Source organism: Macaca thibetana, chromosome 2, assembly GCF_024542745.1.
Source record: "Macaca thibetana thibetana isolate TM-01 chromosome 2, ASM2454274v1, whole genome shotgun sequence".
Taxonomy (NCBI): Eukaryota; Metazoa; Chordata; class Mammalia; order Primates; family Cercopithecidae; genus Macaca; species Macaca thibetana.
Genome location: NC_065579.1, coordinates 133,892,931 through 133,909,267, shown reverse-complemented (window position 1 = coordinate 133,909,267; position 16,337 = coordinate 133,892,931). Strand labels below are relative to the sequence as shown.

Here is a 16,337-nt window from a genome sequence, read left to right as displayed (position 1 = left end):
TAATTTTTGTATTTTTAGTAGAGATGGGGTTTCACTATATTGGCCAGGATGGTCTCTACCTCTTGACCTTGTGATCTGCCCGCCTTGGCCTCCCACACTTAGTGTCTTGAAACAACAGAAATTTATCCTCTCACAGTTCTGGAGGCTAGCAGTCTGAAATCAAGGTGCCAGCTGGGCCACACACCATCTGGAATATCTAAGGGAAGATCCTTCCTGGTGGCTTCCAGGAATCCTTCGCATTCCTTGGCTTGTAGCTGCCTCACTCCAGTTCCTGCCTCCGTCACCATATAGACTTCTCTGTGTTCCTCTGTGCATACTCTCCTCATCTTACAAGGACACCAGTCGTTGGATTTAGAGCCTGCCCTAATCCAATATGATCTTATATTAATTACAAAATTTACAATCTGCAAAGTTCCTATTTCTGAATCAGGTCAGATGCTAGGGCTGTGAATGAACATTAATTTTGGGAACATTTTTCAACCCACTACACCCTCCTAGTAATTTTTCTGTTTTTTGGCAAAGTGGCAAGCATTTCAAACAGTTTTAGTTAATTATCATGTTGTTTGCTAGCAAAAATAGTTTTATTTATAAGAAGCAGCTGAGCAGTCACCTAAATTGAGGACTGTGTTAGGGGCTACAGTTGTGTCAGTCTGGGATGACTGTCATTAGTACTCGCGTCACTGTGGTAAGTGTCGTAGTTATTGATTGCAGACTTAGTTCATTGAAGTTGATGATGAAAGGGAACTATTTTGTTCCCATGCCTTCCCATTGGCAAATCAGCTCCTCCTTGTTCCTAGATCTACTTGAAGAGTCTAAATTGCATGCTAGCAGATACTGTGAAAGACTTGAATCACAATTTGATACATTGTAACAGAGCATGCAGAGAGCCACCTAAAGCAGTGTAATGTAAGAACTGTTAAGCAAGAAACAGTATAGGAGAGTGTGGCCGTTACATGGGAGAGTTCCACAGTTTTAAATGCTTTCATTGATGCCATGGTGAATTCTCGGTAATTGTCTTACTTTTATAGAGTAATAAAACTGACTCAGAATGTTTGTCAGATTCTAGATATTCCTGGGAAGAAAACTGCTGCCAGCCATTATTTTGACATGTAGCTTTTCACGTTTGCAGTGTGTCTGTTTATAATTAACAAAAGTTTATTAATATAACATTAAGCATTTAAGGCCTTGGAAAAATTGTAGCCCTACAGATGAAGGAGGACTAGCCAATGGCTTTGTCTGTGATAGTTTCTAAGCACAACAGTCCCCTACTTACAATGGTTTGACTGAAGATTTTTTTTGAGTTTACAATTGTGTGAAAGTGATATGCCTTCGGTAGAAACTGTGGTTTAAGTATCCATACAACCATTCTGTTTTCCACTTTCAGTTCAGTATTCAGTAATTTACATGATATAGTCAACACTTTATTATAAAATAGGCTTTGTGTTGTTAGATGATTTGGCCAGCTACAGACTAATGTAAGTGTTCTGAACACGTTTAAGGTACGCTAGGCTAAGCTATGATATTGGGTAGGTTAGGAGTATTAAATGCATTTTCGACTTAATAAATAGTATTTTCAACTTATGATGGATTTATCAGGACAGGACCTAATCCCATGCTAAGGAGCATCTGTACCTGGAAATGCTTAGAAGATAATGTGCACTTCTGCCCACATGGTTTACATTTGCAAGAAAGTACATTAGCTATGCTTCGAGAAAGCGTGGTTCTTTTAACTTCTGCCAGTTAACTAAGGACCCTTTTGATTCACAGGAAAAGGAAAAACTAAGATGTGAGCGGGGTTGTCCCAGCTTCTTGCGTTTTTGGAGCAAATAGTAGACGGGTGTGTGATTGTCTTTTTGAACAAAAAAAAGGAGATAAATCCCTCTCCCCACAGACTCCCCTGATATCGTTCTGACTTATTAGAGCCTATTTATTGGTACCTTTCAGATGCTGTGTATGGCTTACCTGATATTGAGGCTTTTATCTTGGCAACTGATGCCTTAGGATTTTCATTTCCTTTGAACTTTTATCTGAAGCCCTTCCTAGAAAAAGGTCTTGCCATTGTGCTGGCTCTGTGTAGATCTCAATTCTTATTACAGTGGTAGACATTGCTCTTTCTTGCCTCCTTTTAAGCACTGCCTAATTTCCTATACTTCTTGTCTCTAAGTGGGTGCACAGTGGAGTGCCTCAGAGCTTGGAGTCTGGAGCAGGGCTTCCTGGTTGTGCCACTTATTTTGCTGGTAACTTAACCTACCTCCAAGATTGGATGGAGAATACCTGAGTTAATATTTGTAAAGTGTTCAAACTGTGCCTGGTTCATAGTATGCATGTGTGTCTTTTTCTTTCTTCAAGATAAACCATGTTCTATATCTTGATTGTGGTAGCGGTTACATGACTATATATGTTTGTCAAAACTCATTGGAACTGTGCACTTAAAAAGGATGAATTTTACTGTATATTAATTATATCTTAATAAACCACACCTAAATTTTTTGTTAAGGCTAACAAACAAACTCTTTCATTCAATCAGCAAAGTGTTTATTAAGTGTTACACAGTGGGATTATAAAAACATATAATTCTGGCCTGGCATGGTGTTGCATGCCTGTAATCCCAGCACTTTGGGAGGCTGAGGTAGGAGGGTCACTTGAGCCCGGTAGTTCAAGACCAGCCTGGGCAATAGAGCGAGACCCTGTCTCTACAAATAATAATTTTTAAAAATTAGCTGGGCGTGGTGGTTCATGCCTGTGGTTCTAGCTACTTGGGAGGCTGAGGAGGGAGGATCACTTGAGCCCAGGTGGTCAAGGCTGTAGTGAGCTGTGATCATGCCACTGCACTCCAGCCTGGGTGACAGAGGGAGACCCTGTCTCAAAAAAATTTTTGTTTCAAAAAAAAAAACAAAACAAAACATGTAATTCAAAGACGCTTGCCAGTGTAGATGAATAAACTAATTATAACACGGGATAAATTTGCTTATTAGCATGACATGGTAAGAGGTGCGGCCAAGCAGCTTATTAGTCATCCAGGCAAGAAATGCTGTAGGGGCTTAGAGGCAGGATTGCTTCCTATAGTCATGAAGACTTCACCAAAGAGTGGGAACGTGAGGTGGACCTTAGAAGATGGGTAGGATTTAGGGAGGTGGGCATTTGGGAGGGCCCATGAATACAGATACAAAGCCTAGGGGTGGAAACACATGTGGAGAGTTTAGACAACCATGAGAGAGCCGGTTGGATCAAAGTGGATTCTCTCCCACTGTGTAAGGGGCAGCTTTGCCTTCTGGTCTAACACAGCCTTTTTTCTTCATCCGTAGAAAGGTCCCCCTTCTGGGAAAGACCGGGTGAAGAAAGGTGGATCCTACATGTGCCATAGGGTAAGTCATGTCACTAAACTATTTTGTCGTTCTTGTTCTGATAGCAGTTTTATGGATCCATTGTAAATGATAGCCCCGAATGTCTCATTCACTTCTGCAAATGCATACCTAACCCCACTGAAACCAGAAAAAAAGGAGGATAGTCATCTCAAATTTGGTTACAAGCACGGAGAAAAGTAACACAAGTAGCAGAGGTTGTGAATGACGTATTGTCAACCACATTTCATCTATTGAATCTTGCCCCTTTGAGAGACCTTTGTTGTCTCGTGAACTGCGTGGGGGTGAGTGTATATACCTTTTCCAGCATGTGAGTCTGAAAGCACACCCTTAATTTATTTGAGAATCCTGTACATTTCTGGATTTTTTGTTGAGATTCAGGTGAGAGTTATATATGGAGGGCAGATTGTGATATACTGAAATGGAAGCATCCCGTGTTCTAGGTACAAAGTGTGCCTTGTGAAATGAGCATCATTCCCAGAGTGTTTCTTCTCTTCGGGCTATGATTTTAGTGTCTGAGCTGGCTTTCTTCATCAGTTAGAGTGACTTGGTGTTTCATAAATAACCTTTATAAGGAATTTGGAAATAGAATACCATCCCTTCCCTTTTTTCTTTGAGTCATGTATTTTTCACATCTCCTGAACTCCAGCTTTCTCTCCCTGTGCAGAGATGGCATTTTGCAGATTGTTATTGCTGCAAAGCTTCCCCTAGTAATTTATTCAGTCCAGGTGGTTAGAGACTTAAAACCACCTATAATGGCTCCAAATTAAGTTACTAATTTGATAATGATGGCATTATCGAATTTTGTCTTAAAACAGTGGTTCTCAAACTTTATTCCACATTGTAATCATCTGGGATCTATATAAAATACTGATGTCTGGTTCCTCACTCACCCCCATTCTGATTTGATTTTTCTTCAGTGTGAGCTGGGCATTGCATTTTTTAAAGCTCTCCAGGTGATGAAAACATACGTCCAAGTTTGGGAATCACTAGCCTAAAGCAAATCTCTCTAGATTATGTATATATATGAGTTTGTATGTATGTGTATCTTCTGTATTTCTTAGGATTTTTAATCCAGTGATTCAGGTAGAAGTTCATAAAGCAGAGCTCAATTGATGCTTTAGACCTACACTGATAATAAGATGTAGACCAATTTATCTTCATAAAATCTTTTTTTTTTTTTTTTTTTTTTTTTTTTTTTTTTTTTTTTGGTGACAGGGTCTCACTCTTCATCCAGACTGAGGTGCAGTAGCACAATCACAGCTCACTGCAGCCTCAACCTCCTAGGCTCAAGTGATCCTCCCATCTCAGCCTCCCAAGTAACGTGGCTAATTTTTAAATTTTTTGTAGAGATGGGGTCTTGCCGTGTTGCCTAGGCTGGTCTTGAACATTTGGGCTCAGAAAATTCTTCCTGCCTTTGCTTCCCAAAATGTTGGGATTCACTGTGCCTGGCCTAAAATTCTAGTTTTAATTTTAAATTAAAAGCGTTGTCCCAGGTCTTCCCAATATATTTATATGTTCACATATACATCAGAGTCTTTAATCTCAGATTGTTTCTCTATTTGAAGTTGTTGCTACAAATGTACCTGGATCTTCTTGCCAGGGAACCAGGCTTCCATGGAAAACAGGTGAATCTCTCTTTGTACAGTAGTGTCTCAAAATCCTAATTGTCACCAGTTATGTCTCTGACATATGGCACTTTTCTAAATTGAGAATCCATTTACTTTCTAAGTAATTGAGGACCAGAAGATTTTTCTTCAAGAATAAATGGGGTAACAGAAGCTTGTAAAAAACATTTTAAGCAAGTAAAGAACATTAACTATCCTAATTCCATGCATATGAATGTATCTACTTTCATGTTTATAATTTTTAGCTTACTTGTAATCTACATTTTTATAAGCTTCCCAGTAGATTCTTTAAAAATATCTTTTAACCTCCTACATGCTTTATTAAGTATGCTTACATGGTACTGATTTTTGTATGTTCATCTTGTATCTTGCAACCTTGCAAAACTCATTTATTAGTCCTAGTAATGTTTTTGTAGATTGTATTATATTTTCTACATAGGTGATCATATGATCTGTGAATGTTGACAGTTCTTCCTTTCTAATCTAGATGCCTTTTATAACTTTTTCTTGCTGTATGTCATTGGCTAGAACTTTCAGTATAGTGTTGAATAGGAATGATAAGAGTAGACATTCATACCTCATTCTTGATCTTAGGAAATAAACATTCAGGTTTTCAAAATCAGATATGTGTTAGCAATAGCTTTTTCATAGATGCCCTTTACAGCTTGAGAAAGTTTTTTTCCATTGCTAGTTTTTTGTGAGTTTTTTTTTTAAATCAGCAATGGATGTAGATTTTGCTGGGTGCTTTTTCTGCATCTATTGAGATGATAATATGATTTTTCTTTTTCTTTTTTTTTTTTTTTTCTTTCTTTCTTTCTTTCTTTCTTTCTTTATTTTTTATTATTATATTTTAAGTTCTAGGGTACATGTGCATAATGTGCAGGTTTGTTACATATGTATACTTGTGCCATGTTGGTGTGCTGCACCCATCAACTCGTCAGCACCCATCAACTCGTCATTTACATCAGGTATAACTCCCAATGCCATCCCTCCCCCCTCCCCCCTCCCCACGATAGGCCCCGGTGTGTGATGTTCCCCTTCCCGAGTCCAAGTGATCTCATTGTTCAGTTCCCACCTATGAGTGAGAACATGCCGTGTTTGGTTTTCTGTTCTTGTGATAGTTTGCTAAGAATGATGGTTTCCAGCTGCATCCATGTCCCTACAAAGGACACAAACTCATCCTTTTTTATGGCTGCATAGTATTCCATGGTGTATATGTGCCACATTTTCTTAATCCAGTCTGTCACTGATGGACATTTGGGTTGATTCCAAGTCTTTGCTATTGTGAATAGTGCCGCAATAAACATACATGTGCATGTGTCTTTATAGCAGCATGATTTATAATCCTTTGGGTATACACCCAGTAATGGGATGGCTGGGTCGTATGGTACATCTAGTTCTAGATCCTTGAGGAATCGCCATACTGTTTTCCATAATGGTTGAACTAGTTTACAATCCCACCAACAGTGTAAAAGTATTCCTATTTCTCCACATCCTCTCCAGCACCTGTTGTTTCCTGACTTTTTAATGATTGCCATTCTAACTGGTGAGATGGTATCTCATTGTGGTTTTGATTTGCATTTCTCTGATGGCCAGTGATGATGAGCATTTTTTCATGTGTCTAAAACATGTCTAAAACACCAAAATGTCTAAAACACCAAAAGCAACGGCAGCAAAAAGCCAAAATTGACAAATGGGATCTCATTAAACTAAAGAGCTTCTGCACAGCAAAAGAAACTACCATCAGAGTGAACAGGCAACCTACAGAATGAGAGAAAATTTTTGCAATCTACTCATCTGACAAAGGGCTAATATCCAGAACCTATGAAGAACTCAAACAAATTTACAAGAAAAAAACAAACAACCCCATCAAAGAGTGGGCAAAGGATATGAACAGATGTTTCTTAAAAGGAGACATTCATACAGCCAACAGACACATGATTTTGCTTTTTCTATCTGTTTATATGGTGAATTACATTGATTTTCAAATATTAAGCTATCCTTGCATTCCTGGGATACGTATCATTCCACTTAGTCATGATGTATTATCTTTTTTATACATTTTGGATTTGATCTGCAAAAATTATGAGTATTTTTGCATCTAGTTTATTCTGTGTTTTCTTGTAATATCTTTGTCTGATTTTGGTTTCAGGGTATTGCTGTCTTCATAGATTGAGTTAAATATTAACTTATTTTACATTTTTTACAAGAGTTTATGTAGAATTAGTGTTATTCTTGAAATGTTTGATAGGATTCCTTGGTGAATGCATTTGGGCCGAGAGTTTTAACTATTAATTAATTTAGAAAACAGGATCGAATTTCTGAACTCAAGCAATTGTCCTGCCTCAGCCTCCCTAGTGGCTGGGACTATACATATGAGCCAGTATGCCGATTTTTTTTCTTTTACTATAGGCCTAATTTTTAAAATAGATGTGGGACTATACAGCTTATCTGCTTCTTCTTGAGTACATTCTGGTAGTTTGTATCTTTTAAGGAATTTGTCCATTTCATTTGATTTATTGTATTTATTGGCATAATCTCTGCCTTTCTTTGGGTGTTTAGACTATTTATATTTAACGTGGTTTTTGATATGGTTGGGTTGAAATGTGCCATCTTGATTTTTTTTTCTCTTTGTCTCACCTGTTCTTGTTCTCTGTTTGTCTTCCTTTTGATTGCATACTTTTTATCACTCTATTTTCTCTCCTTAATACTTATTAGCTGTAACTCTTTGTTTTATAATTTTAGTATTAATTTAAAGTTTATATTACGCATTTTTATCTTTTCTTAGCTTACCTGAAGGATTTGTTTTAATTTAGTTAGGTTCCATATGATGGGGATGACATTTTAGAAGAGGAGAATAGCAGAGTGACAAAACTGAGTGGGATCCACAGGATTTTCCATAGAAAAATGGCACTTCCAGGATCTTGGTCAAGTGAATTGTTTATTAGGTTGGTCTTTAACATCAGTCTGATTATATCTGTAAGGTCAGGAAAATAGCACGGTGTTGATTGTGAATTATTTTCAGAGTGCTTAGCCTTTCCAGTAGATTAAGAGTGACAGCTTTTACTAAATTATTGGGATGTGGATTAGGGAATTACATCTGGATTGGAGTTCTATATCTGTTTCTTGCCAGGTATGTGACCTTGGGGAAATTACTTAATCTTTCCAAGCCTCAGTTTTCACATTTGTAACATGCTATAATTATACCCATTATAAGGTTCTGGTGAAGATGCTATAATTATACCCATTATAAGGTTCTGGTAACATGCTATAATTATACCCATTATAAGGTTCTGGTAAATGAACCAACATATATAAGTTCTTGGTACAGTGCTTAGCTTGTGGTAAAGGCTCAGTAAAAGTTAGTTGCTCCTATCAGCATCATCTTTATTGTAATTAGATTATTTCCCCTCTTCTTTTTTGAAGAAGGAACTGACTAATAAACTCCCAACTAGACAGGCAAAAACAATGTTTATGGCATAGGTGAAAATCAATAAAAGGAAAAAAAATCAATAGAAAGAATAATGTTATAATTCATTTTTAAAAACATTTTCTTGCTTAGATTATAACTTATTTTTGATCATGGGCCAACACGAGTTTGTCTGGCTAAAGTAAATTCTTTTTTTTGAGACAGACTCTCACTCTGTCACCCAGGCTGGAGTGCAATGACATGATCTTGGCTCACTGTAACGTCCGCCCCCCAATTTCAAGCATTTCTCCTGCCTCAGCTTCCTGAGAGCCGGGATTACAGGTGTGTGCCACCACGCACGGCTACTTTTTGTGTAGAGATGGGGTTTTGCCAAACTGGCCAGGCTGATCTCGAACCCCTGACCTCAAGTGATCCTCCCGCCTTGGCCTCCCAAAGTGCTGAGATTATAGATGTGAGCCACCATGCCCGGCCTGCCTGGCTAAAGTTAATTCTGATGATCATTCATAATTTTTTGAAAATCTATCCAAAGTATAGCTTCAAGAAGGAGATAGGGGCACAGAAAGAAAAACTATGAGGCAACATGTCATCTGGTTAAGGGTGCAGACTTTGTAATCAGATTGAATAGGCTGGAACCTTGGATCCACCATTTATAAACCATGTAACCTTAGGCACACTATTAACATCTGTGTGCCTCAATTTTTCCTCAAGTATACAGTGCAGATACTAATAATGCCTATCTCATAGGATTGTTGAAAGGATCAAGTGAATTAATACATAAGAAGTTCTTAGAATAGTTCACATAGTAAGTACTCAAGAAATACTCGTTGTTGTTGATGTTGTTAGATTAATCCCTCTGGGTTTAGCTCAGCCTACAACATTGAGGAAATCCTCACCTTCCTGCCAAGATGAAGAGCGAAAGGAGTTGGTCTAGTGTCAGTGGCAAGTGTAATGGATGGGAAATTGAGACATCTCTTCTGTTGTGGAGTTCTCAATAATGATTTTGTTTAACATGAGCTACAATTATCTTTAAAATGCCCTTTGTCCCTAAAAGTCTTCCTCTCATAAAAACCATATTGCTGTTCCACTTGACTTTGAAGCCCCAAGGCTGGTAAGTCATTATCTTAAATGGATTGTTCCCAAGTCCAGGATCACATTCTTAGCACAGACATGGAGATCAATTTCACACAGTAATTAGCCATCTTGATGAAATAGGACTAAAACAGGTCTTTCCCACTTGCCCTGTTCTTAATTAATAGAATGACCCATTTTTCAGCCACCTAGACCTCGCATCCTTAAGAACCACTTTTGGTGCTAAAAATAAAGTTGGAAAAAAAGAAAGAGCAATGAGGACATTTATAATGAGGCCATTTACCTCTTTAATTATATGCTTTGAACGATTAATAAATGTTTGCTGAGTGAATGAGTGCATTTGAAATGGAATGATGTGTGAATTGACTGTTTTCTCAACTGATGGCTCTGACCTCTCAATACTAACTTTTGTAGTGAGTGTTGCTTTATAGGGTTTAATTTTTTATTGTCATTTTGGCTAATGGACAGTGTCAGGGATTGCTGTGATCTAATAAAAAACTTTTGGTGGTGGGGAAGGGAGAAGCACTGATTTTAAACTTTTTATTATACAAAGAAAACATTTTCATAGCATACAAATTAGAAAATATATAATAAAGATCAAAACGAAAATGAAATCATTATGTTTCCTAAAGAAAACACTTGATAGTATTCCAGCAAACTTAATTTTTGTCTTTCAAGAATGGAATTATTCTGTATATTCCAGGGTCTTCAGATACAGCCCTGGGAATAATCTCTTATATATCTCTTTTCTACTGTCCTGTGTCACAGCTGTAGAATCCTCAACACAGTGCTTTGGGCAGGTCCCACCAGTTCATTTGAGTTGTTGTATGCTAGGTTTTGTGGCATATGAACATCATCTTATTTTAAAATAGTTTCTGATGTAATTTAAGAGATAAGTGACAGGTAGAAATATGCCGTTCAACAAAAACCTAAGTCCTATGCCCTATCACCAGAGAGATTTCTTAACTTTCCCATTTATGCAGCAATTGTATATCCACATTCAGATGCTGGCAGGGGTATTACCATCTTCCTGCAGTTGAACACAAGGTTTCTAAGACCTACTTAGAAGCTGGCTAATACCTTTGTTGTTTTAGTGAGGAAGCCAGTTACCCCAAAGACAGTCATTGCTCTTGCCTGGAATTCTCATGCTCCAGATCTTTGAGCAACTCAGCCCACATGTGATCTTAGAGGGGCCTTTCCCGACCACGACCCTATCTAAAGTAGCTACCCAGTCACTCTCAGTCCTCTTTCCCTATTTTCCTTCCTGCAGAGGTGACTACTCCTGGAAAACAGCTTGAATGTATTGGTTGATTTATTGTCTGACAATTCCCTGTTGAATGTCAGCTCCCTGATAACAGGTATCTTGTTTGTCTTGTTCTGATTGTATCCGCCATACCTAAAATAGCATCTGGCATATTGTAAGCTCTTATATATTCAATGAATAATTAAACCATGCTCTGATATTATCAGGCTGTGGCCTTGCTATCCTCTCAACTTGCCCTTCTAAATCCTATAAACCAGTGTTACTCAAAGTGTGGCCCATGGGCCTGTAGCATCAGCAGCACCTAGAAACTTGTTAGAAGTAGGTTCTTGAGCCCCATACTAGACTTCCTGAATCATAGTTTCTGAATGTGTGGCCTAGGAACATGGATTTAAGCAAGCTGTATTGGCCGTTCTTATGTATGCTGAGGTCTGAGGACCACTGCCATGATCATGGAAATCTCATCCACATCAATTTTTGCTTTCTAAAAAAGCCTTTCCTAAAATCTGTGGCATTCTACAAGGGACAACTCCTTCACCTGAATTACTAATTACCTCAGAATTGTTTACCCCTACATGCTTTGTAGCTGTTTGATGTATAGTCTGTTTCTTCAACCAGTCTGAGATCTCCAGCAAGACAGGAACATAATTCTACTCTGATCTTTTCTGTGGGTGTAATGAGTGAGCAATCAGGAAACACTTGATTGTTTTGGTCATGTGTGTACATTTATGGGACAAGAATGTTATGTCATCTGTGTAGCTCCCCCGAACCTGATCTTTGCTGCGGTGTGGAATTGGCCACACATGCTTGGTTGCATGGGGCCCTGGATTATCCACAGGAACTTGGTTCTGGAAAGACCAAAGCACTGTTGTTTCACAGCAGCCCAATGAGTAGGCCCTGCATGGGATGAGGCTTTTGCTGTGTCTTCCTGCATGGTCACCTCTAGTCATTTGAGAGCTTCCGTTGCATGCGCATCACCTATAGTAGGAGATGCCATCAATTTATCAATTATTTCAAGCACATTTTAAATTCATCGTCCCTCTGTCTACCTGAGAATTGCTAATGTCATATTCTTCACTGACCACAAGGCAAATTAGAAAATTGGTTGCTATCATTTCACTATCTATAGAAGACAAAGCACTGTGTCTCTCTTTTTACAGTAGAAGTGCTCCAGAGAATTTCTGTGTCAACTTTAGAGATACTTTTCATAAAGATAAGAAGCATTTTATTCTTCTGAGAGAAAGGAGAATAATTAAAAAATAAAAAAACCTTTTGCATGCTGACTTCCCCCTGACTCCAAATTATCGCTTCTGCACAGATTCTAAAGGTATTCCACACGTTTCTTTGTGAAACTTCTTTAACCAGCTTGCGGAGACTTGAGCTGTACTGGGCCAACTCATAGTGTATGCTCATGGCACACAGGATGACTAGTTTATTTTTATTCTCCGTTATTTTGGATCGGAGAACAATCCTAGGGCACAAGAGTTTCATGCGTGGTTATTTTTGGCATGTGGAGGCTTTTGAAGTAATCTGTGGTTAATCACTGAATACCTGCTAGATAGGCAGGGATATGTGCGTTAGGCTGTCTTATGTTTGTGCAAGTGTACAAGTGCATGCAGGGCTTGTGTATTGGGCAGTGGGAAAGAAGACATGAGTTGTGATAACCTTCCCTCTGGAATGTAGAATCTTGCCAGGAAAGCAAGCACACCAGTTAGACCTGAGCTGGAATTCTGCTTTCTTTAATAACTGTGCAATCTTGGGTAAGAGTTTCTCTGGGCTGTTACAATCAAATGACGTAACAGATGAAGATGCCTAGCCCCATGTCTGGTGTGTACTAGGTGCTGAAGGTCTGTGTTGGTGTGCATGTGTGTACTTGTGCCTGGCTCTTATTTAATAACACAGATGTAAAACAAACTGCACACAACATTGTATAGCTTTATTAGTTACTATGTTTTAAACTCCCAAAGCAACACATTTTTAAAAAGCAATGTTGTCCCACAGCCTTTCCTACATTTGATGTTCCTAGGCTTATTGTTTAATTTTTTGCCAATCTACTGTATTAAATGAGATCATAAATATGATTTAGATAGTAAATGATATCATAAATATTATTTGGATATTAAATGATATCTTAGTGTTATTCTTAATATTTTTTCAGTGGCCATCTATCACTTATTACTTAGTTTAATTTAAAAAATTAATATATATTAATTCTTATTGTATAGGAATACTGCATAGGTTTCATATAGGAAGTATGAAACTCAGGTTGCTTGAGGGATAACTGCTGTGCACACTGTGGTGCATTCAGAACCTTCCAGTCTTTTCTTCTTGGCATATGTAGTTATCTACACTGAGGTCATACCACATATACGGCTTTATATTCTGACTTTTTCATTTAACTTTTTTTTTTTTTTGGAGACAAGATCTTGCTCTGTCACCCAGACTTTAGCACAGTGGTTCAGTGATGGTGCACTGCAGCCTCAAACACCTGGACTCAAGAGATCTTCCCACTTCAACCTCTCGAGAAGCTGGGACTACAGGTGCACACCACCATGCTCAGCTAATTTTTTGTAGAGATGGGGTCTTGCTGTGTTGCCCAGGCTGGCCTTGAGCTCCTGGCCTCAAGCAGTCCTCCCATTTCAGCCTCCCAAAATGTTGAGATTACAGGTGTGAGCCAGTGCACCTGGCCTCATTTTACATTTTGTCATGAAAAAGTCTTGTGCCATTAAATGTTATGTAAAAACATGACTTTCAATGGCTGCTTGCTTTTCTGTTATATGGATGTGCCTAAACTTAGGCAATCACTGGTTTTTATGTTTTTCTTTTTTGCTGTTCTGTCTAACGCGGAACATCTTTGTACTATATCTGTGTTACGTTTATAAGGTAAAGGACGTTGGAAAATATGTGGTTAATTCTTGAATGTACTGCCCTTTTTAAAGCATACATGTGAAGTATCCATACAGCCAGGGTTGTGGGGAAGCACTGTCTGCAGCTGGTGCTTTTGTGTAACATGCATCTGACAGGTTAGAGCCCTCGGCTGAGAGTCCCAGTAGCACTTACCTTGCTTTTTCTCTCTGCACAGTCCTATTGTTACAGGTATCGCTGTGCTGCTCGTAGCCAGAACACACCTGATAGCTCTGCTTCGAATCTGGGATTCCGCTGTGCGGCCGACCGCCTGCCCACCATGGACTGACAACCGAGAAGAATTTTCCCAATCCAAGAAGGAGTCGTGTCTGACCTACAGAACTCTGAACGATCTCATGCAAAGAATTCCCACCCTGAGGTGGGTTGCATACCTGCCCAACGGCCAAAGGAACCGCCTTGTGAGACCAAATCGCTGACCTGGGTCAGTGCATGTGCTTTATTGTGTGGTGCATCTTTGAAGATCATCGCCATATTTTACTTTTGAGAGTCTTTAAAGAAGAAGGGGAGTGGAGGGGACCCTGACCTAGGCTTCAGGAGGCCCGCATCCTACACAGGCTCTGCCACAGGGGTTAGACCCCAGGTCTGACACTTGGCCTTCCTGGGCCTCAAGTTCCCTCCCCTATCAAATGAGGGGATGGACAGCATGACCTCTGGGTTTCTCTCCAACTCATCAGTTCTAAAGAGGGTATCAGATTCTATTGTGACTTCATAGTGAGAATTTATGATAGATTATTTTTTAGCTATTTTTTCCATGTGTGAACCTTGAGTGATACTAATCATGTAAAGTAAGAGTTCTCTTATGTATTATTTTCAGAAAAGGGATGGTGGTGACTCCTTTATATTCATACTGCACTTTGTTTTTCCAAGGAAATCAATGTCTTTTACATCGTTACGATGAATCCCACATGGGCCAGTGATGGTATGCTGAAGTTCAGCCATTGAACACACAGGAATGTCTGTGGGGTGACTCTACTGTGCTTTATCTTTTAACATTAAGTGCCTTTGGTTCAGAGGGGCAGTCATAAGCTCTGTTTGCCCCTCTCCCCAAAGCCTTCAGTGAATGTGAAATGTGTGCTAAATGGGGAAACCTGTTTAATTCTAGGTATAGGGTAAAAGGAATGAGGACCTTGAATTAGCTATATTCAGGGTATCCGGTATTTTGTAATAGGGAATAGGAAACCTTGTTGGCTATGGAATATCAGATGCTTTGAATCATGCACTATGTTGAATAAACTTATCTGCTAAATCAGGCTTCACTCTCATCAGCTTCTTTTCTCTTTCTCTTCTTTGAGTTTTCTTTTAAAGAAAGGACTTTGTGATATGCATGTTTTATTTGCTAGAAGACTTCCATGTTTATTAGCTAGTGGATAACTTTGATATATAGGTAATTTGTGGGAATTTTTATTCCAAATAGCAAGGCTATTCCACCAGGAACCCTATCATGACCTTGCTGCTTGTTGCCACAGTAGATAAATGCCAAGTCAAAGGCACTGCCCCGGTTGGTGGTCTTGTAAAACCCAGCATTTGCTTCCCATGCCAGGAAAGCACCTTGTTTTAGAACAATGGATTTTGACCTAAGGTCCCTCTTATCAAAGTTCCCATCCTGATTCCTCAGTCCTGAGAACCCCTAAGCCATTTCTTGCATGCCATTCAAAAGAAATGTTTAAATCAAATAATATTCAAAAGTGTTTAACCAACACATTTACTACTTTTGTGCTTCGCCTCTTAACATGTTAAAACATTTCACTTGAAAAGCAATTGTGTAGGCCAGGCTCAGTGGCTCATGCCTGTAACCCCAGCACTTTGGGAGGCCAAGGTGGGTAGATCACTCAAGGTCAGGAGTTCGAGATTAGCCTGGCCAACATGCCAAAACCCTATTTCTACTAAAAATACAAAAAAAAAAAAAAAAAAAAAATTTTGCCAGGAGTGGTGGCATGTGCCTGCAGTCCCAGCTACTCAGGACTGAGCCAGAAGAATCGCTTGAACTCGGGAGGCAGAGGTTGCAGTGAGCCGAGATCACGCCATTGCATTCCAGCCTGGATAACAGAACAAGACTTTGTCTCAGAGAAAAAAAAAAAAGTCATGTAGCTGGCATGTTTAGCCACATTTGTGGTTCATTTTGTGGATATTAAATGTTTTTCTACAAACTTCCACCTACTGATGATTAATCCCGGGGCAGGGGGAAAAAAACATTTGTAGCAAATAACTAATGTAGGAAATAAGAGATTTTATTTTTAAAGTTGTGCTACTCCAGTACAGTTTGTTTTTACTTGTTACCTCCCACCTGCATATATTTTTTACATTGTTATATTTATAGTGTGTATATTTTGAATTCTTCTCTTGTTAATTAATGTTATATTGCATAAATATTTTTGGTGTTTTGGGTATACTTTTTAGAATTGCATTTTTAGCAGCAGCACAATACTGGAAGGCATTTAAAATGAATTCCTAAGTTGGGGACAGTGGCTGATATCTATAATCCCAGTGCTTTGGGAAGTTGAGGCGAGAGGATCATTTGAGGCCAGGAACTGAGACCAGCCTGGTCAACTGATATGGTTTGACTGCGTCCCCACCCAAATCTCATCTTGAATTGTAGTTCCCATAATCCCCAGGTGTTGTGCAAGGGACCTGGTGGGAGTAAT

General features: G+C 38.9%; 1 protein-coding gene across 1 annotated transcript in view; it reads left to right on the top strand.

The window, feature by feature from the left end:
* Nucleotides 1-14,946, top strand: part of SUMF1 (sulfatase modifying factor 1) — a 114,117-nt gene extending 99,171 nt beyond the window's left edge. The window contains exons 8-9 of the mRNA XM_050781408.1: nt 3,306-3,365; nt 13,853-14,946. Of these exons, the coding sequence (XP_050637365.1) occupies nt 3,306-3,365; nt 13,853-13,963 (171 nt within the window). The 3' untranslated portion in view covers nt 13,964-14,946. The remainder of the gene's footprint in view (nt 1-3,305; nt 3,366-13,852) is intronic.
* Nucleotides 14,947-16,337: the final 1,391 nt, after the last annotated feature.